The following is a 27,139-nucleotide window of genomic DNA, read 5'->3' as shown; positions in this document are numbered from 1 at the left end:
CCCCAGATATCTGAGGGAAATGCTAAGAGAAAAGAATAGAGCTAGAAGAAGGTGGCAAAGAACCAGAGATGCTACACATAGGCTCAGATATACAACATTACGAAACAATACACGTCGAGAAATCAGGGAATTTACAAGTGAACGATTTCTAAGGTTCCTAGAAGATGCTAATTGTGAGGATGGGTCGTTCTATAAAATTTATGGAGCACAAAAACCCCGTTGCCAAAGACTTACATCTATACATGGCCCGCACGGACTGGTATATACAGATGAAGATAAGGTAGAAGTATTTGCAGATACCTTTGAACTGCAATTCTCACCAAACACTAATACTTCAAATGTTCAGGTCGAGAGAGTGCATAGAACTATTAATGAATATTTTGATAATCCTCCACCTGAAACACAAACAGCTCTCACTCCAACAGATATCAATGAATTAAAAACAATAATAAAACATTTGAAAATTCGGAAAGCATCTGGGCATGACCTAATTTCAAATATGGCACTGAAGAATTTGCCCAATAATATTTTAGAATATATTGTCAAATTTTTAATAGATTGCTGGAGCTCAAATATTCCCCGTCGAACTGGAAAACAGCAATTGTTAAAATTATACCAAAAGCTGGCCAAGATTTGCACTTTCCAAGCAATTGGAGACCCATCTCATTGCTTAGTAATTTTGGAAAGTTATTCGAGAGAGTTGTGGTAACACGTATCAACACTTACGAAAAATCTCATCCAACAATTGGGCCCGAACAACATGGATTTAGAGACGGTCATTCTACAACCACACAATTATTAAGAGTTATAGAAACACTCCAAGAAGCTAGAATTTATCATGATACAGCTGCAGTTGCACTGTTGGATTTAAGTAAGTCATTTGACAAAGTGTGGCATGAGGGGTTGCTCTATAAAATGATTAGAATGGCCCTACCCTTTAGCATAATTAAAATTGTACGTCATTATCTCGCAGCAAGAACTTTTTATGTAAAAATCAATGACACAATATCTACAACTAGACGAATTAGATCATCTATAGTGCAAGGCAGTGTTATAGGACCTTGCCTCCACAATTATCACATGAATGATTTTCCAGTGGCAATTAAGGGTATTACTGCGCTGTACGCCGACGATTCGATGATAATTTGTACAGATAGAAAACCACAGAAGGCATTAAGTAATTTACAAGAATTAATTGATCAAGTCGAAACATGGTGCGAAAACAGCAGAGTTAAACTTAATGCAGACAAGACAGTATTTATGTGGATCACAGGAAAACTAGATCTACCCCCAGATGCCGGAATAGTGGTTGAGGGGAAATTCATTGAACCTGTTATAAGTACTAAATACCTGGGGAATAATAATTGACAAACGATTGGCATTTGTGCAACAACGCAATTATGTAATACAAAGAGCAGACGTAGCAAAACACACTTTAAAACGCATACTTGCAAGGAGATCAACATTGAATATCAAGAACAAATTAAATGTATACAAAATGGCTATCAGATCCATACTTTTATATGCTGCACCAGTGTGGCTCTACTCGAGCAATCAACACATGGTTAAATTAGAACAATATCAAAACAAAACAACAAGAGCTATGATGGGAGCCAATTGGTTCATCAGGAATAGAAGTATAAGAAACGATATAGGAATGCCCACCATACACGCCTTTGCTCAAAAGCTGGCTAATAATCTCTTGAGTCAGAATGCCAACATCTTAGGGAAATATCCACTTACCCAAAAGATCAGATATCAGCTTTTTCCAGACCCAAAAACTCTCTGGTTATGAAAAGACCGGAGGTACCGGGATTGTGAAAAATGTATATAAGCAACTATATATAGTGTAAATAATTAGACCAACTGCAAAATATCAAATTTTGTAGATAATTTATATTTAATCAAATAATCATAATTAACTGCATTTAATAACATATAATCGCATTTATTAATATGATATATAGTTGACGCTAAATATAAAAATGAGAGTAGGTAATACATACATTATGATGAATGATTAGTGTTAAAAGAATAGCATTAATTATAACTTAATGACGTCCTAACAGGCTGATGAAGTGACATTCTGTCACTGCCCTGTTGAGTGACACTTTCTGCTTTCTATTTCCCCTCCAGCTTACTTAAGCTTTCTTTCCCCCCTAGATTAATAACCCAAAATGGGCAATATTAAACTCTAAGTAGTTTAAAAATAAAACATATACAACCATGGCGAAAATCGTCGTACTAGTCCAGGATGGGGGTGATACTCTGGACACTGTAAGAAAAAGGAGCTTGGAAACCATAAATCTCTTCCCATTTGGAAGCTCTTTTTTTATTGGAACTATAGAAACCATCTTTTTCTTTCTCAAGCTTTCCCACAGTGACGAGTTAACCGAAATTAGCGACGAGTAAACGAGGGTTTTATACCATTGTTATCTATGAAAACTAAACTTGGACGAAGAAAACTGACGACTTATTAGGGTGACGAGTTAACGAGGTTTTACTGTAGTTTCATTTCTACAGCATTTCGTTTGAAAAGAGAATCTAATTATCATATCTTGTATGATAATTAGTCTCTTTTGAAATAACCCAATTTTCTGTGGAACTAAGTTGACAAATGTATGCCATTTCTACAGTCCGGGGTTGTGAGCGGTTCTATCTATCTACTGGGGTTAGATGATATTCGTTCTTGGAAATTGACCTGTACCCATGGCCCCATATCCTGAAGATCTTTGGAGATCCTTTGCTGGGTTTTTTATGGAAGGCCCCCGCCCCCATCGTCCACTGGAAGCGAAACAAGTCGCGTGTACATGCAGGTCTTAAACGCATACAAGCGACTTGTTTTTTTTTCCTCGTCAAATTGTCATCCATATAATTGGTAGTTTCAAGATTGCTTTGTTCACACAGGGATAGAACTAGAGGATGGGTGGGTGCGGGTGGAGCTGGCAACTGCCCGTGGTGCAAAATTTTGGTGGGAACGAAAACCACCATTATTATAAAATCGGATTTTACTAAAGTGGGTCGGCAAATTAATGTCCTGGCTTTTGAAAATACACTAAAAATGGTGTGGTTATACATATGCATCGAGTACATGTTTGCCACCCCTGGAAAAAGTTGACGTCTCTGGTCACCCCCACACTCGCGAAAAACCTAGTTGCGGCCCTGAATAGTTTAAATATGGTACGTAATCAATGAATGTATTGAAATCTGGTTTTGTGCGGTCGTGACACGCGTTTTCTCCCCATCTGTCTTGGTTTTTTTCCCACACATCCGTTTTTTGAATTCAAATATCTGCGAATATTGTCCTTTTCCGGTTACCGGAATTATTTTTTTATTTGAAAACTTTTTTTCCCTACTTTGAAACTAGTTTCTTCATTGAAATAAGTACTTTTGTGGCTTTTGTCCCACACGCATTCACCAATAGCCGTCTAAATTCTGAGATTTGTTTTCTGTTTCTGACTTCGTTGTACCAGTTTTATAGGTTAGAAAAATTGCTGTGGCCAGTTTTATTGGTTTGAACATTGGCGCCATCTATTGTGAAAATTGGAATAAGCGAAGTCTAACTGTGCGTCCTTTCTTAGTTTCCGAATCTGGTAACCCTATATACAGGGTGGGCAAAAAGTCCGTAGAAACTTTAAAAATTCGTAAAAACCGGACAATAATATCGGATACGCAAATACCGAACAGAATGTCTCCAAATCGTTTATTACAGCAGTATGTGTTCCACATGAGCATGACCACAAGGGAGATAACACATTGCAGGTGAGTCACAAATCCAGCAACGGTAGGGTGACCATACGTCCCGTATTTCCCGGGACAGTCCCGGTATTTTCTGTTTTTTTGGCCGTCCCGACTTTTTGGCAAAAGTGTCCCGGTTTTTCCCGTATTTTACACGAAGCCAACTTGAATTTTTATTCTTTATTGAAGTCAAAGATTGATATTATTTTTCAACTCATAAATTATTTTACGACAATTACAACTATATATGAGAATATTAATCTCCTACATTTGCCTTGAACGTTTGTCTTTCGTGGAATACATTGTAATTCACTGCAATTTGCATCATTTCCCGCCATTGTAATTTTTCCGTAATTTCAACAATATTTGGCAACTTTGTTTGGTTTTGGCGTTGTTTTTGGTGAAAATTGGCGATGTCCCGTATTTTCCCGTATTTGGAAACACAATGTCCCGTATTTCTCTCGAGGAAATATGGTCAGCCTAAGCAACGTCAGAGTGCAGCAGGTCCACACGCGCTTTAAAAGGGTGAACTGTTTATGGATTAGGGGTCATTCAAGTATTACGTCAACATCGGGATTGGGGGGGGGGGGGGTTAGGATTTGCTGATATGATGACAAGGGGGAGAGGGTCAAAAATGGCTGAAAATCTGCTTACGTAATACTTGAATGACCCCTTAGGAGCGCAAGTTTTTATAACCGTCTCGTTTGCATAATTCCACCGAAGTCACTCGCCAGCGCCACCTATCGGCTGTTTTGTTATTTTTTTTCGTCTTAGAAGTTCCCGTGACCAAGCGATGTTAATCCTGCAAACCGTTTTTTATTTCGGTTATTTTTCCGGTTTTGATTCATTTTAAAAGTTTCTGCGGACTTTTTGTTCACCCTGTATGTACATATATTCATTGCTATTATATTTTACAAAGCCGGGGGGGGGGAGAGCGCATAGGCGCAGGTACACTTGGAATTCTGGGGGGCGCGGTGATATCAATTCATATATGCATATCTACATTAGATCAGTCAACTTCACCTTTGACGCTGGGGGAGCAATTTCCCCACCCGTATCCGCCTATGGGGGATCCCCATGGCCCCCACATGAGGGGGGGGGGCTGACAGGGCTCGAGTCCGGGATGGTTATCATTTTTTTACTTTTTCACGCTATAAATTAACTACAGAAGTTTGCGGGCCCGTTAAAAGTCTGACCGAGGGACCCCGCTACAGGAAGTGGGGCCATGGGGATCCCTTCCCCAAATGATGGGCCTGATTTTTTTATTATTTTATGGCATTTTCAAAGAGAAACGAAAATTTTAAGGCAAAAAAAAACTATTGTTTTGCTTCATAGTGTATGCTGCTGCCACCTATCTGGTAACATCGAAATCACAAATTATTTTTTTCCACAATATCTGTTTCTTAACCCATGGCTCCATTTGCACTATATCTTGGCGTAAATAATATGGGGGACTATTTTCAACGAACCTACATAATCACTTGTCCAGACGCATCATCCTAGGTCCGCGTCTACCCTGGGCTAGAGCAGTCTCATCTTAACGCATGGGCTCATCCGGGCATCTCAATAGAAGAGTTGCCTCACAATAATGAGATATCGTTCAATTTTTTGAGAACTTATCCAGCAGGAACCCGAAAGAATCAGTTGCTACAGGGACCCATGATGTTCTTAGACGTCCCTTTGTTAGAGTTCGGTAAGTTTGCTTCCTTCCGTCGCAAACATGAGTACCGTAATCATCAGGGGGATGCAAGGGCCCCCAGCCCGTATGGGAATAGATGGCCCGCTTTAAGGGCCAGGCATTCCCTTACAGTTCTGGTTTCATACTTAGCTGTAACAGCTTGCGTACTTGCACTCGAAAATTATAGTACCGGATCTCACGTAGGCTCCTAGCAAAGCAAAAGGGGTGCCCATGGGCAGTAGCGTATTTACGGGGGGCAGGCTATAGCCCAAGGCGGCAAGTTCAGAGGGAGGCAAATTTGAAGAATGAATGGCCAAGAAAATTAGCAGATTGGAAGGATGACAGTTAAATTTATATTAACCCTCAATAAACCGCTTCCCTGGTCAGCAAGTGACTAAAAAAGACGACCTAGGGAATTTGCAAGGGATTAGGTCAGTAAGTGACTTAGAGCGTGTGCAAGCATGTGAGTGACCAAATGAATGACCTACAGAGCGAAGGACGAGATCACTGAGCGTGTGAAAGTATGAGTGACGAAAACATTTTGCAAGCATGCGGGTTGACCAAAAAAGTGACTTTAGAGACGCAGTTGTACCTGCAGCAATGCGGAAGAGGCTAAGGCGGGTTATAGTCCAGGATTGCGAATTCGAGGAAAGTAGTCAAGAAAATTAGACTATAATGGTAGAAGGGCGGCAAGATCATAGATGCGTCTGTGCCCGTGCGTTGTCTCTGGTTCTGTGAACGGACAGCTCTACTGGATTCTGAAAATAGTCAAGTTTTTCCCACCGTATTTCCCTTTTTAAAGCTTAATTTATTCACAGCTCTGATACCCTTCAGCAGTTGCCTTAGTGCCTTCCTTCCGATTGAGTTTTACCTGTAGTTCCATTGGAATATCCCTGGACTGCAGGGAGAGAAGTACTTGGCCTCATGTTGAGAACCACTTTAACTCTTTTCAGTCCTCATTCGGGTTTATATCCAATTCACAGCGTCACAGATAAATACAAAAATTTACTCTGTGGCCCGAGGGCGGTATAAATTTTGGCGCTCCCCCATCTCCCCAGTTTTTTTCAAAGCCCAGCGTTGCCCAGTCTCTTCGAGTCAAAATGTTTACATCTCCACGGTACAGAGCTTGAATTCTGCTATTGCATTATTTTGAACGGGAAAAGAGTGAACTCGGCATCCTTCCTGGTCCAGTTCGCGGGGCAACAGTTCTCCCCCCCCTTTTCTCCCCCTAACTACGGCCCTGTCAATTCAGAATATCGTCAGAGGGAATAGATTTCTATCGAATGGAAAAAATCGTCAAAATGAGATATAGAAAGCACCATCTGTTGCCATTTCTAACAACTATTTCCAGCTTCTTAAATTTACAACAAGTGCATCAAATACTTTCAATTAATTAACGTATCTCGAACACGTTTGCTAGTACCGATAAATTTTGAATTTAATACTGTATTTCTGCACAAAAGAAACAGGTCGATCCCATGATTGCACACGCTCTTGGTTACTTAGTCCTCCGATCAATGCGTAACTTTTGATTAACCACATGCATGCACACGCTCCAAGTCACTCTTGACCACTCCCGTGTTACACTGTTTTGGTGGTCACTCACATGCAAACTCTCTAGGTCGCTCACTGACCTGATCCCTTGGAATTTAGGTCGCTCTTTTGATACTCTAACATGCTTGTTAGCACTCCAGGTCAGTCATTGACGTTGTCGCTTGCTGTTTAGGCCACTATTTTGCTCACTCACATGATTGCAAACACTCACTCGTTTGTGTTTACTCACTGACCTAGTCTCACTGTCTAGCCAGAGGTGGAATTACGGTTTTTCGCTGAGTGAGCTGTACAAATTTTTCCATTCTTTTATTCACTAATATTTTTGACCATTCCTCTCTCAAATTTGGTCTCCCCTCAAAACTCACCGCTCTAGGCTATAGACAGCTAAGTTCCCCCCCCCCCCTCGTAAACACGGCTGATTCTACACGCATCTGTACACTTTTCAAAAATATTTTTCGCAAACATTTCAGCCTCAAAAAACAGCTGCAGTGGTCTGTGATTCACACTAAGAAATTCCAACGTTTTTAATATGTATTCCGTAGATTCGACGAAAGAAACTGCAGTAATTATTCGTAGATAGGTTTATCTTATATACGTATTCAAGATACTAAACGTGTTTTTCTTTTACAGACCCCCGTGTGGCTACTTGGCCTATGATGGACAGCCCCGTAAAAGGTTTGACGTTGGTCGTCATGTACTTGGGCTTCGTCAAGGTGGCTGGACCAGCCTTGATGAGGGACCAGAAACCCTACGACCTCAGATACATCATGGCCATTTATAACTTCGCTCTAGTAGCTGTCAGTGCTTGGATGTTCATCAACGTAAGTTGTATTTTCTATTCTTGAATTTTCGAATGAAATATTAAAATTGACCCTACGTGGGTCCGGAAGTTTTTTCGGTACCTTGTTCGCACTGTAGTATCTTACCAGTTCGTTGGTACCGTGCTTTCTAGTGAACCTCTTCCCCCCGCAAATCATGATTACAGGCAGGTTCCTGGATGTTAGCTTTCTAGTGAACCTCTTCCCCCCGCAAATCATGATTACAGGCAGGTTCCTGGATGTTAGCGTTTGTGCTTTTTGGATAGGTTGAGATTTAAGGAGAAACCAACTTTGAGACTTCGTTTGGAAATGTGATCTGGTTCAACCTTATTCTTCCAGGATCCCGGGGAATAAGTTGAGATTCTCGGAAAACTCCAGGTCGAATTTTAGGTCCGGGATGAAAACCCTACTCAAAGAACCAGGTACAAATTCGGTCACACCAGTTTTCATCAGCAATTATAAACATATGCCCTCTCACGTGCTTGAGCAAAAAGTTACATTTTCTGAAATAACTTTGCATAGCGATTCGAATAAGTGTGAATAGGCGAGAGCTTTAATTACTCAGTACTTCAAAAACACTAATTTAATTTAAATGCTAACATTATTGACAAGTAGAATTAAACATGCCAACTTTGGTGCTGAATTCATGTCTCACATTAGTGATGGGCAAACTATGATCTGTGGGCCATATGCGGCTCGCTTAAGAGGTTCCATCTGGCTCACCGAAGATTTAAAAATCAAAGCACGGAGTTTCAATGCCAGTGTTTTGAAAGAAAAAAAATCCACGTATTTTTTATATAATGCAAAATATAGCTGAAAATTTGAACAGATCGATTTAAAACTTTTGCGAAGTCGATCGACGATGAAATTTTCATTAACTCGTGGTCCATTCTGTTGAAAATTTTAAATACTTCGATTCAACACCTACGTTACTTTAACGTAAACATATTCAAGAAATGTATAAAATGTTATTTATCAAACAGTTTTTGTTTTCATCAGCAATATATGAAACCGTGGCAGTCTGCAAAGTATCGAGGAATTCCGCCACTTTATTTCTAAGCATAGAAATTCCAATTATGAATCAATGTCGGAATATGTCCTGCCGGCTTCTAAAAAAAGTTAGCCAATTACTGACTAATGTGATGAAACGGCATGAATCGAATGGCTAAATAAACTTTTATATGACAACATGGCCATTATTTTATTAGAAGAAGGTAAACACAACTTTGAATTAAAAAGTGCAACATTTTCTGAATATTCCGTTCAGTATTATTCATTTGAGAGCTGTTTTGCTGATTATGCATGTATAATCAGCAATACATATATATGTAATTGATGCACATAGACAATATTTCTATTGGTAAATATTCGATATTTTTTTTTCCATTTTAGTTTGGGATGCTGGGCTGGTTCACGACATACAGCTGGAGATGTGAGCCCGTTGATTATTCCAATTCTCCAGACGCTGTGCGAGTGAGTATATTTAAATTTCTATAGTCATCGCCCCCCCCCCATGTACATTTATGGAATTCAAATGCATGATTCATATGAAAACAATTGTACCGATATAAGTAATACAGTGATATTTAATCTTTCGAACTTTTCGGCTAACGAAGATGTTTACTGATATGAATGCATAAACCTATCACTGTCACGTTGTGAGCTGAAAATTTCAGCAACAATCATTAGAATTGCTAGAGTGCATGTTACTTAGATGTGAATACGTCTTTTAAACGATCTGACCATACTGGGAGTATTCTCAAGAGAGTGCGTGACGAAATTCTTTAAACGGCCATATCTCAGGAATTACGCAACGCTAATCAAAAGCGATGAAATCGTCAGATGCACATTGGAAATACAAATCCAATGATACTGATTTGGCAAGTAATTTCAATTTAATGCTGCCTCGTCTGGGCAGCAGACTCGCTGCTCTGATTCGTAATTTATAGTGTGAGAAAACAATAAATACTAGAATTCTCCCACACTCCACCCAGGTTGAAGCCCTCTCAGCTCCACCCTTGTGAAGGGCATGAAACCAGTACCTACTACGCGAGGCTAGGATGTGCAAAAACGTATTCACTTCAAACCTGACGGCCTATCCAGTTTTTTTCGGTACATTTTCCCTCGGCTTAATCGGTTGTGTGTTCTGGGTGACCAAGAGCACCACTACTAAACCACACATGTAACTCGCTTATATTCCCAGAGGAACGAATTGGTATATGATGGAATGTGCATATATGTATTACAATTATGCTTATTTGGGCAGTATTTGAAATTTTGATTTTATAATGGTTTGATTATACTAGCAAAATTATGATGAGTTCCATCTACATTACTTTTTCATGTTTTATGTTTAATTTCTGTCATTTATTTGTGAAAAAATTATTTAAATTAAAAAAAAAAACCGAAATTTAGCCTTGTCCCATTCGCCTCCACTTTCCCTTACGAGAAACAAAAATGAGCACACACATAAAGGGACACCTGCGAAACCCGACTGTGTCGTGTACTCTGCGGAAAATACAGTAGAACCTCTCAATAACGGATACCTATAGGACCAAGAATTCTGCCAACTAACGGTGAGCGCCCGTTGGGGAGGTACGATATAAGTTAGAGGAACCTCGTTTATACGATTTTCAAATGTATACGACGTTTGACTTCGGTCGCAATTAGTTTCTAAACATTTTAATGTTAAAATCTATAACTGCTAAAGTGATAAAGCATAATTACCTTTTAAATATTTATGCATAATCACCAATCGTCTCGATAAAGAAAGTTTGATTAAATTTCACTTTATCCTTTTTACCGGCGATTATGCATAATTCCCAAATAAAGTTGGAAAGTCTAACGAAATATGGAAAAATTTATAACCTTCTCTTCACTAAACCAAATAATTATTTTTGCCTATACGGGCACTATGCGTAGTTTACAATAAAATTAAAATAATTGTGAAAGAAGATAAAAACATTCATAACATTATCAGTCTTGTAATGTTGGCTTTCTTCACACGTATCAACAAACAAAACCAACATTACTATTCAAATTTACCATCCTGGACCATAGTTATGTTCAGTTAATAAAGAAATTGATTTCTCATATTCACCAACAGTACCGTGAGATTAAACATAATCTTGAAACAAACTGAATGACAAATTCTGGGTTTCACGCAAAATTAGTAAATTAGAGTTTAGAGAAAAAATTTGAGTTTGCCTTATTTAACTTTCCGCTAACGAAGAGAAATACATGATAACCTTATTTAACGGGACCGGGGATCAGAAAAGTGTTCGTTAACGGGAAGTTCCACTGTAGCTTTATTTTTTGGGCAGTACCTGGAATGAATTAAACGATTTTTCCCAGAAACCTGTGGCAAAATCGCGTTTTGATTACGGAATTGGGACAATATCTAATTGTACAAAAAGAAATATTTAAAATTACTCAAAAAATATAACTTGAAATTGGAATAAGAGAAAAGTATATTTTCTAGCACTAAATATTTTTAATTCGAAATCATTAAAAAATATATACGCTGAAAAACATACTCTGAATTTTCGTTCGATCTCTTATGGCTTGTGGAAATGTTATATCAATTTTCTTTCATAGATGGCAGAAATCGGGTGGTATTTTTACATTACGAAATTCATCGAATTCGCTGATACGGTGAGTGATTAGTTTCCTTCAAATTCTAGAGAATGTAGTTTCAGTAAAATCACAATGTTTTACATCTTAGATGGCTAATAGGAAGCGTTATTTTTCAGATTTTCTTCGTTCTGCGTAAAAAAGACAGCCAGATATCGTCGTTGCATGTCTTTCATCACAGTTTGGTCCCTCTCACTCTATGGTTCGGTATCAAATACGCACCAGGTAATATTTCAAGATCCATCCGATACAAATAAAAAGTTCCATTTAAGATCAATTCGCGATGCATGTAAATTATCGAAAGGATATTTAGTGACGTTTTTTTCTTCAATACGCAGGTGGTTACAACTCGATATTTGCTTTCTTGAACTCCTTCGTTCACACGCTCATGTATTTATACTATGGCCTTTCCGCCTTGGGTCCGTCATTTCAGAAATACCTATGGTGGAAGAAGTACCTTACCGTCATACAGATGGTGAGTTATCTTTTCGTAACTAAACACAATGTATAGCTATATTTTTCTTGAAGTTCGTGAAAAAAATCTCCAAAGACTGTATACCTAATATCCCAGTAGGAATTCATAAATCTTCAGTTCTTTCAATCGATGAGATGTGGCAGTGGTTGCCCATGGTGTAGCCTCCGTAGTTGTATTGCATGAAATATGATATAGTTGCTACTAGTAATACTAAACTTCATCGAACTCGCGACATCTCCAAACATCCTTTGGTACTTTAGGCGAGTATTTTATCGACTTGGGCTACCACGCCCCTATTGCACCATGACTGTCTAATTAAACCTTTCTGTGGAACTTTATGCAAATACAAGGCCACAACAGGCAAAATGCCCAACGACGTCAGCATAACGTGAACATCGTTGCGAATGAAAAAGTGTTTAATACTTTGGCATTTAATGGAAATTGAAACAAACATGTAAAAAAGTTGAAGTATTGAAAAAAAAAATCCTTAAATGCTGTTTCAACCAATTTCTTTGAATTTGAAACGCTTTTGAATATTAAATCCTTGGAGAGATTCTCTGTGCGCCCCATAAATCTCGTTAGCCTATTGCCTCCCCTCGCCCCCTCAAAATCCAATAGAGGAAGTCCAAATTACTATATTAACCTGGTCTAAAGCATTTCTCATTCTTTAAACCAGGACGGGCCAAAAAAAAATTCCATGAAACCCAATGGGCTTATTCGTAATGTGGTATCGCGATTCGGACAGTGAACCATCTCAACGGGTGAACTATAGGGAGCCCTATACTGTATTATTCGAGGAATTTATTTTCGGGTCATTCCTTCATTAAATATGAATTTCCATGAGAAAACAATTTTTAGTTATTTATTCAAATGTATGAAAAAATATTTTCATTAAATATTGAATTTTCATTAATTCGCGAATTTTTTTCATAGGATACGAATTTCCTTAATTTCGTAATTATTTTTGCATTAAATATAAATTTTCATGAATTTTAAATTACTTCCTTGTAAATTTTTTCAGTAATTTTGTATTTTTTTTCATTATGTGAATTTTCATTCTCAAGGTATTGCCCCACTAAATATATGAATTTTTCATTTACTCTGAGAATTTTTTTTCATGAAAATTTGACGAATTTTCATAAATCACGATTGCTCCCTGAAAAAGTGATATTGCCTTCTTAAAAATCATGTTGCATTCCTGTAGAGCGTCGGTCCTAATTGGGAAATCACGACTCTAAACATCCATGAAAAAATTTCATAAACTAAATCGGAACAAAATCAATCATTCAAATCGAGCAAAACTCCAATCTATCACCGCAGGCAATTTAGAACCGAGGTGTGCTGGAAGTATGAGTACCTCCCCCAAATCATCTGGGTCCCCCGGACCGCGAAAACGATTATGTACAAAGTATACAACAGAAGTCAATCTTTTTCTAGTCGCGAGCACTGCCTGCACCCATCATCAAAAGAAGAGCACCTTACAGCCAGTTTGACATGCGAATGTATGATTTCAATCCTTGAATGAAATTTGTGAAATTAAGGTGTTTAGTTGGAATATTGATCAAGTGCACGCGAGCATGAAATCGGACACGAGCATCGAGCACTCTGGGTGCTTCAGGGGGAGCACCATCGCCAGCAACGGGTTGAAGATGCCTGATATACATAATGCACAAAACTGCCTCGCGACATTTGGCCAGTCGTGGCGCAGTCTTCAGTTTAGCCAACTCTAGAGCAGTTGCCTAATTGGCGTTGTTTTCAGTGCGCTGCTTCGCGATAGTTGCCTATACGGCGCAACAAATGTGCGCATTTCGATTTGAAAATATATTACAAGTTAGAAGGGCATCCTTGGGAAAACTCACAATTTCATTAAAATCAGAAGTTCAGTACACCATAAAGCATATTATGCAGAATTGACACGTGCAAGCATCAGTCTGAATGAGGAGAAAAAACATAATTACAATAAACATCCAGGATGGCATGCGCGACATTCAAAGTTTATAGTTAAAAATCAGCAGTTCCTGTGATTTACATGATCTTTGTCGCAGAGCCTGTGGATACTAAGTTATTACTCATAGGATTGGCTGTCGCTGCCATGGGACTTTGGCTTTTTTTTGGTTATTTGCTCTTGTGGGCTCTTTTCGTGGGCTGTTGCGACTTTTAAAGAAAACTGTTACTGATGTTCTTTCCCCCACAAGATCAATCAATTCAATCTTCTCAAATGAAATAAAAAATGACCCTATAATAGAATGTAATCCTTAGTTTCAGCGTCATCTGGTTTCGTAATTCGCGAATAGACTATTTCATCCGAATATGTATAAAAAATGTCTGCGCCCTCAAGGATAGACATGATCATGTGAAAATCGTATTCCGGAAAAAAATATAATCGATTCAATAATTTGGTTGTCAGTTTAACATGACTAGAACCTTTGATAATGAATTATGGTTGGTAATTTGAATAGGTTGGAGGTTCATTTCGATTAGAGTCGATTCAAGGCCAATTTTCAGATGGTCTTCCTTAGCAGAATAAGAATAAAAAATACATTAAATTGAAAGTTATTGAAGCTTGCCATTTATTTGCTTCTTTTCTGCGAGTGACGTTTATTTGAAATACGGCGAGAGAGAAACAGCATCTTTATTACCTAAAAGCATTTTTCCTTGACAGTTTTTCACTCTCGAAATAAATGGGCTCTGTAATGGTCAGGATGTGTAGTGATGTTAACACGCAACAAAAAATTGCATTAAAAAAAGCATTTTGTCAGAAGACGAAAATTATCGGTACGTGTTCACCAATTATTTAAATGCAAGATTTCTATTTGCACTTTATATATGATTATATATCTTTACTTTTCGAATCTCAACTCAGAGATTTGCATATGTTTTTCGTTCGGGATTATCAGAACTGTGTACTCCATAAATTTTATTATCTACGACAACGATCTGTTCGGTGAATCTTACATGAAAATTCTTAGGATATGCGTATATCTCAACACATTTCCCAACCTCATTCATATTCAGGCTTTGATGTATATTCAGTGGAATAATAGGCAAATTTTCGTTATAGCTAAAAAATCCGTGCCAATGGTCATTTCAAGTCTAATGTGAAACAATCTGTGAGCGCTTCCCCAGTGCTGAAAAACAAAAAAAATTAAATTATGATGCGACTGGGTTCAACTAATTGAAGCAGCGTCAATCACGCACTAATTCTATTTTTTCAGACTTGGGATTTACGGAATTCGCTCTTTCCTTTGCTAAATGTCACCAAGATCAATGTAGTACTGATCTTATTTTTCTAGTAATAAGTGAATGATATTGAGAGCTATTGAATTATGGGAAATAGGAAATTTAACTTGAAATTATCTAGAAATGTTTTGTCACACATTTATTCGAATAGGGGGCGGTTCCTGAAAGGGATGCGGAGGCGCGTGCCTGCCAAGATAATTTTAGTGTAGTACTGTTACGCAAAAATTAAGGTGTGAAAATCTCACAGCTTCTTGAATCCTCTTGCTGACAAATGATCTTTCACAGAGCGTAGTACGACGTAAGTATTATCGCTGTAGCCAGATGCTCTTCCCTATCCTCCATTTTTTTACAAAGATTTAATTTTGAAGAAAAACTGATTTGGTCGCAGGAAGATGTCGTGTTGCCTCTCCTATCTAGGCACATTTGCAACTAGCAAGAACACGAAACAAGCACTCTGACAACATGAATACGTTAGGCAATTAGTTCCGACATGTACCGATTCACTAGATATTCCGCAGAGGAATACCTACGAGATACATTTACGGTTAAACATGTGATCTATCAATCTTTCTTCCAATCAAATTCTAAAAACGCTCTGTTCTCCCGATACTTGACCCGCACACACCAGAACTTTGAAGGGATGACCATATTACCCGAAGTTTACGGGAAATACTTCATTTCCTTCAGCGCTGGAAAAAAAATATGAAATTCATTTAACTGATAGCGATTTGACTGATAGCGATGCGACTGACAGCAATGACAATAAATTGGTACCAAATACATTTGAAAAACTAACGATGTACAATTACCTAGGCAAGCACGCGCCTTCGCATCCTTTTCAGGAATCCCCCCCCCCCACCACTAATTTGAATGAATGTGCCATATATGGAAATTTTTTGATAATTTTCAAGTTGAATTTCCTAGTTCTCATCCTTCAATATTGTATGCCCATACTGAGTTGGCCTCTGACCTTGACGCGAGAAGGGAGGGTTCATTTTCCAAGTAGGGGAAACGGGGAAAAAAGGGAGGAAAAAAAACTCGCTAAAAAATAGCGCAAAAGACGTGAACTGAAAATACGAATCTGCGACCTTTTTACCTAAAGATAAATGGAATTGCCCATCTTGACGTTTCATGCCGTAGCCAGAGGCCAATTCAGCGTGGGTGTACAACAGCTCTCGATGTCATTCATTTATCACTTTAAAAATAATTTGAGGATAGAGAGCAGCAAAAAGACTTCATGTGTGACAAAAAATTGATTTCCCATTCATTTTATCGTTGATTTAAAAAACAAGTCTTCAAAAATCTTCCTTCAAGTAGCATTAAATAAAATCCTCGTAAACACGAGAAAATGAAATCAATTTTCCGTGATCCCTAGTTATTCGGAGTAGGAAGCCATGACATAACATCGCTACCAGTACGCAGGGAGCAGCAGTCATATTTATATGCTTTACGTAACGGTAAGACATCTCGAGGAAACGAGATTGAAGACGCTACGTATAATCACATGGGTAAGGTCAAAAATTTCAATGAGGAAAATTCGATTCAAGAAAGAGAAGGCCGTATGGTTTTTTTCTTAAATGGAGAGAGGCTTGTTTTTCAGAAACGTGACCTTCATTTCACACGTACGATATTCTGGATGATTCTATAACTGTTGTTTGCAGTGACTTTAATGAATTTCCAACCCGAGACTCTGAGCAAGACGTAGTGTTATCCTAACGTGGGCCTCTTCTTGCTCGGCCATCCCGCCTTACGATGGAATACTATATGAACCCACGTGAAGTTTCTCTCGATAGATCTTCCGATGCTTCGAAAAGGCGGTAGAAAAGTAGTGTGTTTTATACGTTTTTTTTTGTGTTTTAGGGTGAAAACTGTTTTGGTCTGTTCTAGAGAGAGGCCTCGATATGGAACACATATCGCCTTCAATTACGGGAGGAAACTCGTGACTTTCAATTTCCTACCATATACGAGTTAGATCGCGCGCGCGCGAATCATTGTGTACACAGGATGTCTATAATTAAAATTCGGTTCCTATACTCACTGGTAGATTAGATTTTCTTATAAAAAAGATAGCGCAAATGTAAATTTTGTCATACGTATTCCATCTGTTCAAGCTTCACAGCAGAGAATGTGACTTCACCTTTGAAGACCGAGCACGACCTACTTCCTATCTTGGAAAGATCGAAGCGTTCCCGAAGGATGGGTGTATCCAGGCAGTTTCATTAAAAACAACGAAACAGCCGCTTCGGACAAAGGCAACAAAATTTGATAAAATCATCTTGCCATCGCCAGTCTGAGATCATATAAAATTTAAACAATCTACGCAAATGAGCCATCAAAATTATAAACGCGATTATAAGGTGATGGCGTATATCCAAGGTTGATGTCACTGTTCGTTATCCATACGAAGGTTTTCAACAGTTGTCTGATACGGAGATGAATTTAGGAAAGAGAAAACTCACCTGCCCTTGTGGGGAATCAAACCTACGTCCTCTCACTTGCTGGAAGAGCGCGCTAAACTAAAAAGGCAGATTCACACTTTCCTTAGACGTCGTGTGCGCTGAACGGGATCGTTTATGACGGTCAGGTCTAGTTCATAACTACTGACACTGCCACCAGATGAATTTTCTCTTTCCTAAATTCATCTTGGCATCAGCCAGTTGCCACTCTGCGCTATTCAAAGGAAGATTTCATCTTCAGATAAGTCACCATCTGGTGGCAGTGTCAGCATTTGTAAGTTAGGTCTGACTGTCCATTTATGGTCCCGTTCAGCGCACATGTACTCTAAGGAAAAACAGATTCGTTGCCTTTGTTGCGTAATAGCGTAGCACCCTCACTGCACAAGTGAGAGGGCGTAGGTTGGTTGAATTTTCTTTCCTTAATTCATCTTCACGAACGGGTTTGCTGCTCCAAGTGATGTCTTGGAAAGTGCTGAAGAGATAAAGCAGGATATATAGATAAGTGATTAGATATAGCGATGAAAATACACTGGCGTAATACATTTTCCTCAAAGATGACTGATAAATCGGCCTATAATTTCAAGGAACCCTCACCTAGTGCAGGTCATCAGAAATGATGTGGCGTAGGTATATTGACATACCTATAGTTTATTATATATTGAATTGCATGAATATTATATGAAGAGTGTCAATTCTCATGTTGAATGTTATTTACCGAAATCTTATTTTGCATTCTCACAGGCTCAATTCACGCTGGTCTTCGTCTTCATGTTCCAGTTGACTTTCTTCCCAACGTGTCACGTCTCGAAACCGATGCTGGTCTTGAACGTCGCCCAGGCCATCATATTCTTCGCGATGTTCCTCAATTTCTTCCGCGGTTCCTACCGCAAGCGAGAGAGGCGAGCGTCCAAAGATTCCGACAGCGCCGCTCAACAAACAGCCACATGCAGCAGCAACGGCACTAGGCCAGCACTACCACCGCCATCATCATCAACGAATAACAACGATACAGCTGCGTCAGTTGTCAAGCCTAGACGTCCCTCCCAACAACAGCAGCAGCAGCAACAACAGAACGGTTACGTCCATCACAGGAAGGTATCCGTCCACAGTGAACTGGACTCGATGTCCCTAAACTATCTCGACGTCAACTACATCACAGAAGCCGTCACGATCTCGGCCTGAAGGGATATACATCGTTGTTTTTCCCCTCAACACACTTTTTCCCGGATCGCTCTCTCTCTCTCTCTCGTGTTGACTAATGGTAAATTAATTAGATCGACGATGGCTTCTGCGAAACATAGGGTGGTCATAAAATTACACTGCCGATGTACGAGCTTCCTAGCGGCCGAAAAAAATCTACAAATGCCAATGATACTCGATATAGAGGTGTTTCAGAGTATGTGCTAGCGAATGAGCAGAAAAACAAAACCTTACCAGAGCAAATGCATTCCAAATGGAAACACCAACTTCTAGGCACTACATAGTAATTAGCGCAGTGAAAAACCGCGAACAGTGTCTAGCATAATGAACGCTGGCACTAGACGTAGGCAAACATGCGGAAACAACGAATGCAGGCCTGATTACTGCCACAGCCAGCTCTCTACCGGGGATGGGGGGTTAGCGCACCAACCCCTTGATTGAGATAATCTTCGTCGGCGTTTATGGTTGGTGCGCTATCGTTCCAACGATACCATCGATCACTAAGCAATGCATAAAAGTGAGTTTCCATATGGATCTTTAGAAATTTTACTGCTGTGACCGTAACCGCGATAGCTAGGGTTTTGTTTCTCTTCATTCTTGAGCGGATACTTCGAAACATCTATACGTCGAATTATCATTCATCGGTTTTTTGCGGCCGCTAGAGGCTCGTGTATCGGTAACTATTTTCTTGCCACCCTATGTGTTATATCATTTTTTTTTTCTTTTTTGCCATGCCATTGAAATACTTATGAGATATCCAAAGATGCACGCGTTTTCTACGCTTTCTCCTGCAATATTGGCTTCTTCCAATTCGAAAAACGTCATCGTAATTTTGCATGAACTGATTCAGAACTCACCTCATCACTAGAAGTCATGAATACATTATACTGCATCGGAACCATATTAATTATAAATAATACAAGTTCAGATTTCTATGGCTAAATATAGAACTAGAATATAAAAATATGCTATTTCATATCTGATAACTTGACAGCAATAATTATATTTCCATTTTTGGGGTAAATGAAAAACCCTAGGATTTTCTAATTTTCATTGAGAAAACGGCTCAGAAAATTCCTTGATGTGAAATTAAATTTTCACAAGATATAATTTGAAAAAATTTAATAACACATTGGCATGTAAATGACGCAAAATTTGAAATAAGAATGCGATGGAAATTTCGATTTACGCACATAAATTTACCAAAAAAAAATTTAACTAGGAGCTATGAAGAGGAGACACGCTTTTTAGGAAGTCTTTTGGATTAATGAAAAAGCTTTAATTAAGGAATGGAATAGTTAATAAATATATATATATCGAAGTAATATAGTTCTAATAGTTTAGGATTGAAAATTTTTTTAGCTAGAAATAAAGCCAATGAGATTTATATGAAGGTGACAAAAACAAAAAAGCTTTTATTGAAAAATATATGGACAATATATTTTGTTTGGGTAATAATATTAATGATATAAAAAAATATATATATTTCACTTGTAATCTAAAAAAAACAAATTCATTTTGATATTTATCATTGTGTTTTAAAAGTGAGAAAGTTTATTGCAATCGAAGAGACAAAATATGGTGACTAATTTTTCTTGTTTATTTGTTGATTGTGATGCACATCATATATATATGTATATTTTTGTGAATATTCTTTTGAAGGAAAATGATTCTAATGTTTTTTGTGCTATATTTAAAATAAAAAGTGTGAATGTGAATCGTTTGTGAAATTTTTTTTGCCATTAAATTCTCTTTTAAAATCATTCAACCTTTTAAATTGCATTGTAAAAATCACTAAACTTCTTGTAAAATGTCACTTCTTATTTATTTAGCGGGATTTGTTCCGCGTGTCAGTAGGTGCAAAGCATGGGTAGTTAGAAAAATTGACGGCAGATGGCACATTACACATTAAAAGCCCTAAATGCGGTACGAGGGGCATGTACGGTTAAGTATGTGCAAAGCAGCGAGAGGGAGATAGATAGAACCGCTCACAACCCCGGACTGATGCAAAGCACCTTACTTCCGTTACCTCAAGAGGCAGAGTTGTGTCGGAAAAGTTAGCAAAGATTTATAGTGGTGGCTCCCCGTGCTCGCAAGTTTCGTATTACTCGCGTCGTTCTCCCCATGAAGACAGCTATCAACCAATGCAACATACAAGCCATTTGACAAAAATGGGTGACTGAATCCAATGACACGGGAGAAAAATTGCACGTGCGCCCAGTGGCACATAAGGGCCGGAGACCGCAGCCTGGGATTCCGAAAGAAATGTGGAAAAGACTTGTGGGCAAGAAAGAAGAAAAAGCTGGCATGTTGAAGTGGGAGAGCTTTGAGAATGGTCATTACACAATGTATACAAATTACATATATACAGCGCCTCGACTGTGACGGGAAACATAGAAACAAAGCCTCCGTCCACAGTGCTGAGCAGTTTTGTTTGCTTGTCCTATTACAGAATATGCAATATATATACACACACACACACAGAATGCATACAGAGCCTGCACTGCGACGGGAACAATCAAACAGAGCCTCCGTTGACAGTGCTGGGCATTCACATTTGAATTACATGCATACATTATTTACTTTACAAAAATTTCCCTTTTTTATACTGTTGGGAATGCACATAAACATTACTCACACATATTTACGTAATATACTTATATAATATACGCTATTTACATAATATAAATTTACCTTTTTATAATTGATACACACAAACATTACTATGTATGTCACATATTCACAACAAATGCCATAATGAGCTCATACAAATATTCAAGGTTACTAAACCACCATCATACTATGAAATTGTATATACAAAAACATTCATAAATTATACAGGGTGTATTACTTAAATATTATGGTTTAGGAGACTAAGTGCGCCCCTCTATATTGAATCCGCATCCGTTTCAGATTCCACTTCCGAATCACTAGTGGATTGTTCACTGCTCCCAGTTATTATCAAAATAGTTTATTATTTATCAGATATCCCAAGACTTGTTGTAGTTTCCTCGTTGCAGATCTTTGTAAAATAATTTTCCCTTTCCCGTGAGGGAGATAAGAAAATGTGCTCCATTCAAAAATCTGAGAATTACACAATACTTGTGGTTGAAATGAAAAGCTTTGCGTGTAAAAATTAAATATATACTGGGATTATATACATTGTATATTATGAAATTGTGTTTTCAAAGGAATATAAAAAAAAAACTTTTTACATAATCCCCAGATTTTGAAATTTTGTCCCGACGAGTTATCAGATTTTTGATTCCTTCCTCGAAGAAAAAGGTGTGTATTAAGTTGAGCATGAGGTGGGCCACTGTCATCCTCAATGCCTCTGAACAAATGTCAGTCACACGGGGACAAATCCGGACTGTGGGAAGGATTTTCGAGTTGAGCTGTGTGTCTATGTTGCCTTCGGCTTCTCAGTTTCAATAGCACTGTTTGACCCTGCATTTCCGTGGAGAAGAATACGAGGAACCCGCCTAGCAGGCAAACAAATGTAACCCTTCGGTACTCCAGGGTCTTTCATTCTCAACGAACCGGTATTTTGAATAAGAATTGATTATTTTTTAACGCGTTGTGCAACAATGAAATGTCCCGCGTATCTAAAGTAGTACTTATTCCAAATATTTCTAGGAATAAGCAGCAGTGTGTAGGTAAAGAACCTAAAACATATTATCTTAACGGACATGGGATAAAATTAAACCTCTGTAAATAGATTTTTACCCTATTGTGGATAAATATTTATCAGAAATTCATCCTTTAATGCTTAGATTCAGATATGAATGCTAGTTGTGATGCAATCAGATTAATAAGTTGTAATGATAACATGCTTGAAAGAAGCTACACGATATAATTAATGTAGGTGCGCATCACAGTAAGCGCCGCAAATCTCCGGAGTGTTCTTTAACCGTCGGTCTGTGAGAATATCGTCCGGTTTACTAAACATTTCGGCAAAACCATATAGCCACTACGTTTCAGATTCTGCAGGCTCACAAATTAGTTCTCATTTATGTATTTTTTACTGTTTCGATACTTTGTCCAATTTATTTTTTTTACATTTGTGCGAAATGCAATTCAATATTATCGGTACATTCAATATAGCTGTTCCCTGCATTTTTTAATGGCTTAAACGTCAGTGGAACAGAAAAAAAAAAAAAAAACTGGCTTTGTCCTACTTAAGCCACGTTTTCTTAGGAGCAGAATTTTTGCAGCGTGTAAACGCCGATTGGTTAAAAACCTGAAATTCTAGTTTTCTGACCAATCTGTTTCCACGCTGCACGCGCTGTAGGAACCTGCTCCTGGGAAAACCTGGCTTCAGGCCGAGTTCACACCTGCCACGCTACATGATTCTGACCTGTTCAAAAACAAACATTGAAATAGTCCACGCTGAGCTAGCCATACCTGAAAACAAGTTTTTCGCAGATGATGATGCATAGCATATTTCGAGTGTGCAGTCCGCTCGGTATATTCTAGTCACTTTACGATAAATCGATCAGTGGTGGCAATACAGCCAATAAACATTGGTGGTCTACAGTACGGGACAATTATTTTTTTAATTTTCGGCCATCTCGTTTGTTTAATTGAGCACACAAAAAAACACACACACACACAAACCGATATTTAAATCAAAAACCATTTAACCCCTAACATCACTATATTTTCCAGTCTACAAATTAAAAAATAATTATTAATAGAGAGGGGAAATATATAAATATAACATTATTTTCCCCCACATTCTCATTCGTTTTTTTGCCGGGCCACAAACTATCTCTCCAACTTTTTTTTTTAATTTCTCTTTTGCCGGTCAGCAAATTACATGTCAAGTTTTTGCTATAGCCCACGAGATTGTTCAACCAGCTGTAAAAAAGTTGACTGCTCTGAAAAGCAGGTTTCCAACTAGTAGTCCGCAGAACGCCGTTGTTCCACGAGTTGTTTTTGCAGTTCCACGGAATGGATCATCGCGGAATTTTAAAGAGCTTTTAAGGAAAAAACAATGTCTTTGATACCCATATAAAAAGCAGTTTTTTTATAAAAGTTATTTTAATTCGAATTTCGACGATATAGTGTCATTCACAAAAATATAATTTAGACTATATACATATATATGGACTACTAAACAAGTGAGGAACATTAGTTCTAGTAGTTTGCTATTCTCCAACTTTTCCGATACCACACTGCATAAAATTTTTCCCCTTAAAAAATTATTTTCGTGTAATGTTGATGGCAAGAAATCTGGGAAATTTCTCTGGAGTGACCATCACTGCACGTGAGTAATCGCTCTGAACATTTTGGGACTCCACAACCCAGTTAACATATGTATCTCATATACCAGCTTCCACTGTTCAATTGACACTTGTCATGAAACATCACGTGGGAAGCATATTTGCCAAGAAATACGATTCAAATTTAATTCGTTGAGTATAATGCATTTCAATATGATACTGTGAGTAGTTACAGGGTGCCCCGTAAGTCCTGATTCGGCCTTTATTTCCTCAACCGTTCGTCGTATAGAGGTAAGGTTCTAATTTAAAAAAAAATTCTCAAAATGTGTTCAGAAATTACTTTGTACCAGTTTCGAGAGTTAAATATAGTGTATAGTATATGGCCATAAAACGAAAAATCTAAATTTTTATACGTTGCCCCTGTTTTCTAACTTCCCATTAAGGATTGTTGGCTCTGTCTCTCATGGGAGGGGGGGGGGGCACTGCCCCCAGCATTAACCGTGAAGTCGACTGATCTAATGCATATATGTATAGATGAGTTGACATCATCATCGTACCCCCCAGACTTCCAAAAAAGTCTATCTCCGACATTTGAATTCAAATATTTCTATTTTACTTTGATTAGACATTTTTTTAAAATTTCTTTTCCACTTTTATGTTTCACTTCAATTTTAAAACCAGCCGTAAATTATTGTTCACTTTTGACGAAACACCATGCATATAGATCCATCGGAATCGGGTCTAAATTGAATGTCCATATCATCATTTTCACCGTAAAAAATTTAAATATAAGAACTGAAAGCAATTAAGTTTTTGGAAATTTTTTTAATTGGTTTTTTTTTTTGATAGAATCATTTTAGAGAGAATTTTCAAGTATAGACATTTTTCTTTTGTTTCTATATATTAGCCAGATATGCGGAAGAAATTTCAACAAATACATTTTTTTGAAAGGTTGGAGACGGCTCGTAATCGAAAGATGGAGAAACCTGCCAGATGAGAATCGACACCAATCTGACCCGATATAAAAAAATGGAAGTCTCATGCCTATGTGGCAAGATGACCTTCAGTACACTTGAAAAATTGCTGACTTTAGGTTCCATTTTTTTCTTCTAAAAAAATCAGAAATGAGCGGTTATTTCAGACAAAGAGAAAGAAGAAGAAGAAAAAAAAAAGGTATCGCCCTTAGGGCACCTAGAAATCAAGAGCATTGGTTCGAGTCACAAGGTCAACGCGGAACCTGAACTTCACTAAATGGATTTACTTCCAACTGTAAAATAGCGGTTCATCGGGTACGTAGTGGCTGAGGGTTCATCCGGGGAGTGAACCACAATCACCGTGGCACATTGAAGAGAAAATAAAACCACGTATAGTGAGGGTTGACACATTTCAAAGTGTCGAAACAATGCATGCATTCAGGGTCGGATTAGTCAGAAAGAACTTGAAAGACCTAGAGAGAGAGAGAGAGAGAAAGTCATCTTCCTTATTCAGGAAGCATCTCTATATTATTTATACAGTGTCTTGAATGATTCCAGATGGCCTAGAGCGACGCATGGCCTGATTGAGGTTCGTGTATACACAATAAAAGAAAATTGTGCAGAGTAGTTCATCCGGGAATCTGAGATGATGATGATATTACTAAATGATCGTAATGGATGGGAACATGTGAAAAGTTTGGTTAATCCTCATTCAGATTTCGAAACACTTTTTTTCTTTGAGAAATTGCAGCGAATTGTTGAAACAGTGGGCCGCAGTTTTGGCTTTGGTTCTCGTTTTGAGACCTCGTAGAAAATAAGAATCTTTGCCGTCGATATATGAGATGTGTGACCCTGTGCGAGGGGCCACAGGCATTTCTACAATTTCGGGGGTCCACTTGTCGCAGAGTTTTTCAACCTATGCTCCGCAACGATGGCATAAACCCATAAATGGTCCACAGGCAGATATGATAATTGTATTCTAATCGAATGAAATGTTGCTGTAATTGATATTTTTTTACTAATATATCCATATGGATTAAAATAAATATTGTACCTTCATACTTAGGTTCACCATACCTCATTAAGGAAAATGAGATCTTACATACGGATATCACTGCTGCCAAAAGATTGACTCATCACAAATTTGCTAATTACTGCAAAAATGGGCGAAGAGTGAGGAAATAAACGGCTGTGTGTGTGGCTACAATGCACAGTAAAGAAAAATATATCTGACGAAAAAAACATCCAAATCAATTGATGACCATATACTATGGAGAAAAATCAGGGGAACTGGGATCTTCATTACTGTGAAATGCGGGGCATCGACAATTTTCACCTAAAACGTTGCCAAAGTCAGCAAAATCCCAAACTGCGTTTAAAATCGCTGAAAAATCGAGGGGGGAAAAAAACGTTGAACCTGACAAATATATGCACAATTTGCATTTATGACCATAATTCTCACAATGATTATGAAAACGCTGTATATTCCCGACTTTAGTAAGCATTATAAATTTACATAAGCATTGTTGAAAAAACTGGGCAGATGTATAAAACCATTCAGAGCAACAGAAAATGCTGGACTGTCCCGTAATACGGGACAAAAGTGGTTTGTTGATTATTTTCTAACATTTTACTGATCTTTGGGTTTAGAAAGGTTGAGAAACACTCTGCCTTATAGCATAGATTTCACATATTCTGTGGGGAAGGGAAAATCGGCATTCAGAAATTTATATATTATTGCAGGAATTACAGAAAAATGCTTAAAAAATGCAGACATAACTGAATATAAATTAACATAAAAATTAATGATAATTTCAAACTGATGGAAACTTGAAGGCAAAAAGAAAATGTGACTGATAAAAAAAGCAATTTCGGTAAAATTAAGACCTAATGAAAGAAATTATCTAAAAACAAATTAATTGATGAATTTTATACAAGAAAAATTACTGCAGGAAATCACATTCCAAAACCAATGAAAATTCATGAAAGAAATAATTCAAAAATTGACGAAAATTCAGAATTTAGGAAAAAAATAATTCAATAATTAATGAAAGAAAAGGTTTCCAGAATTAATGAAAGAAAAGGTTTCCAGAATTAATGAGAGAAATAATCCCAGAATTGATAAAAACTCAGAATTTATGAAACTAA

The 27,139-nt window shown here is 37.9% G+C and overlaps 1 protein-coding gene across 2 annotated transcripts in view; it reads left to right on the top strand.

Annotated features, from left to right (window-relative positions):
* LOC149084138 (very long chain fatty acid elongase 1-like) overlaps positions 1-20,510 on the top strand; it is a 57,371-nt gene extending 36,861 nt beyond the window's left edge. For both annotated transcript variants that reach the window (XM_089234483.1, XM_089234484.1), the window contains exons 3-8: positions 7,601-7,791; positions 9,181-9,261; positions 11,386-11,442; positions 11,541-11,646; positions 11,760-11,896; positions 18,334-20,510. In XM_089234483.1, the coding sequence (XP_089090609.1) occupies positions 7,601-7,791; positions 9,181-9,261; positions 11,386-11,442; positions 11,541-11,646; positions 11,760-11,896; positions 18,334-18,774 (1,013 nt within the window). In that variant the 3' untranslated portion in view covers positions 18,775-20,510. The remainder of the gene's footprint in view (positions 1-7,600; positions 7,792-9,180; positions 9,262-11,385; positions 11,443-11,540; positions 11,647-11,759; positions 11,897-18,333) is intronic.
* Positions 20,511-27,139: the final 6,629 nt, after the last annotated feature.

Source organism: Pholcus phalangioides, unplaced genomic scaffold (assembly GCF_987345545.1).
Source record: "Pholcus phalangioides strain wild (caught in Gottingen) unplaced genomic scaffold, Ppha-v1.0 ptg000008l_1, whole genome shotgun sequence".
NCBI lineage: Eukaryota > Metazoa > Arthropoda > Arachnida > Araneae > Pholcidae > Pholcus > Pholcus phalangioides.
Note: the sequence above shows the minus strand (reverse complement) of the source record. Positions and strands in the feature narration are given on the sequence as shown.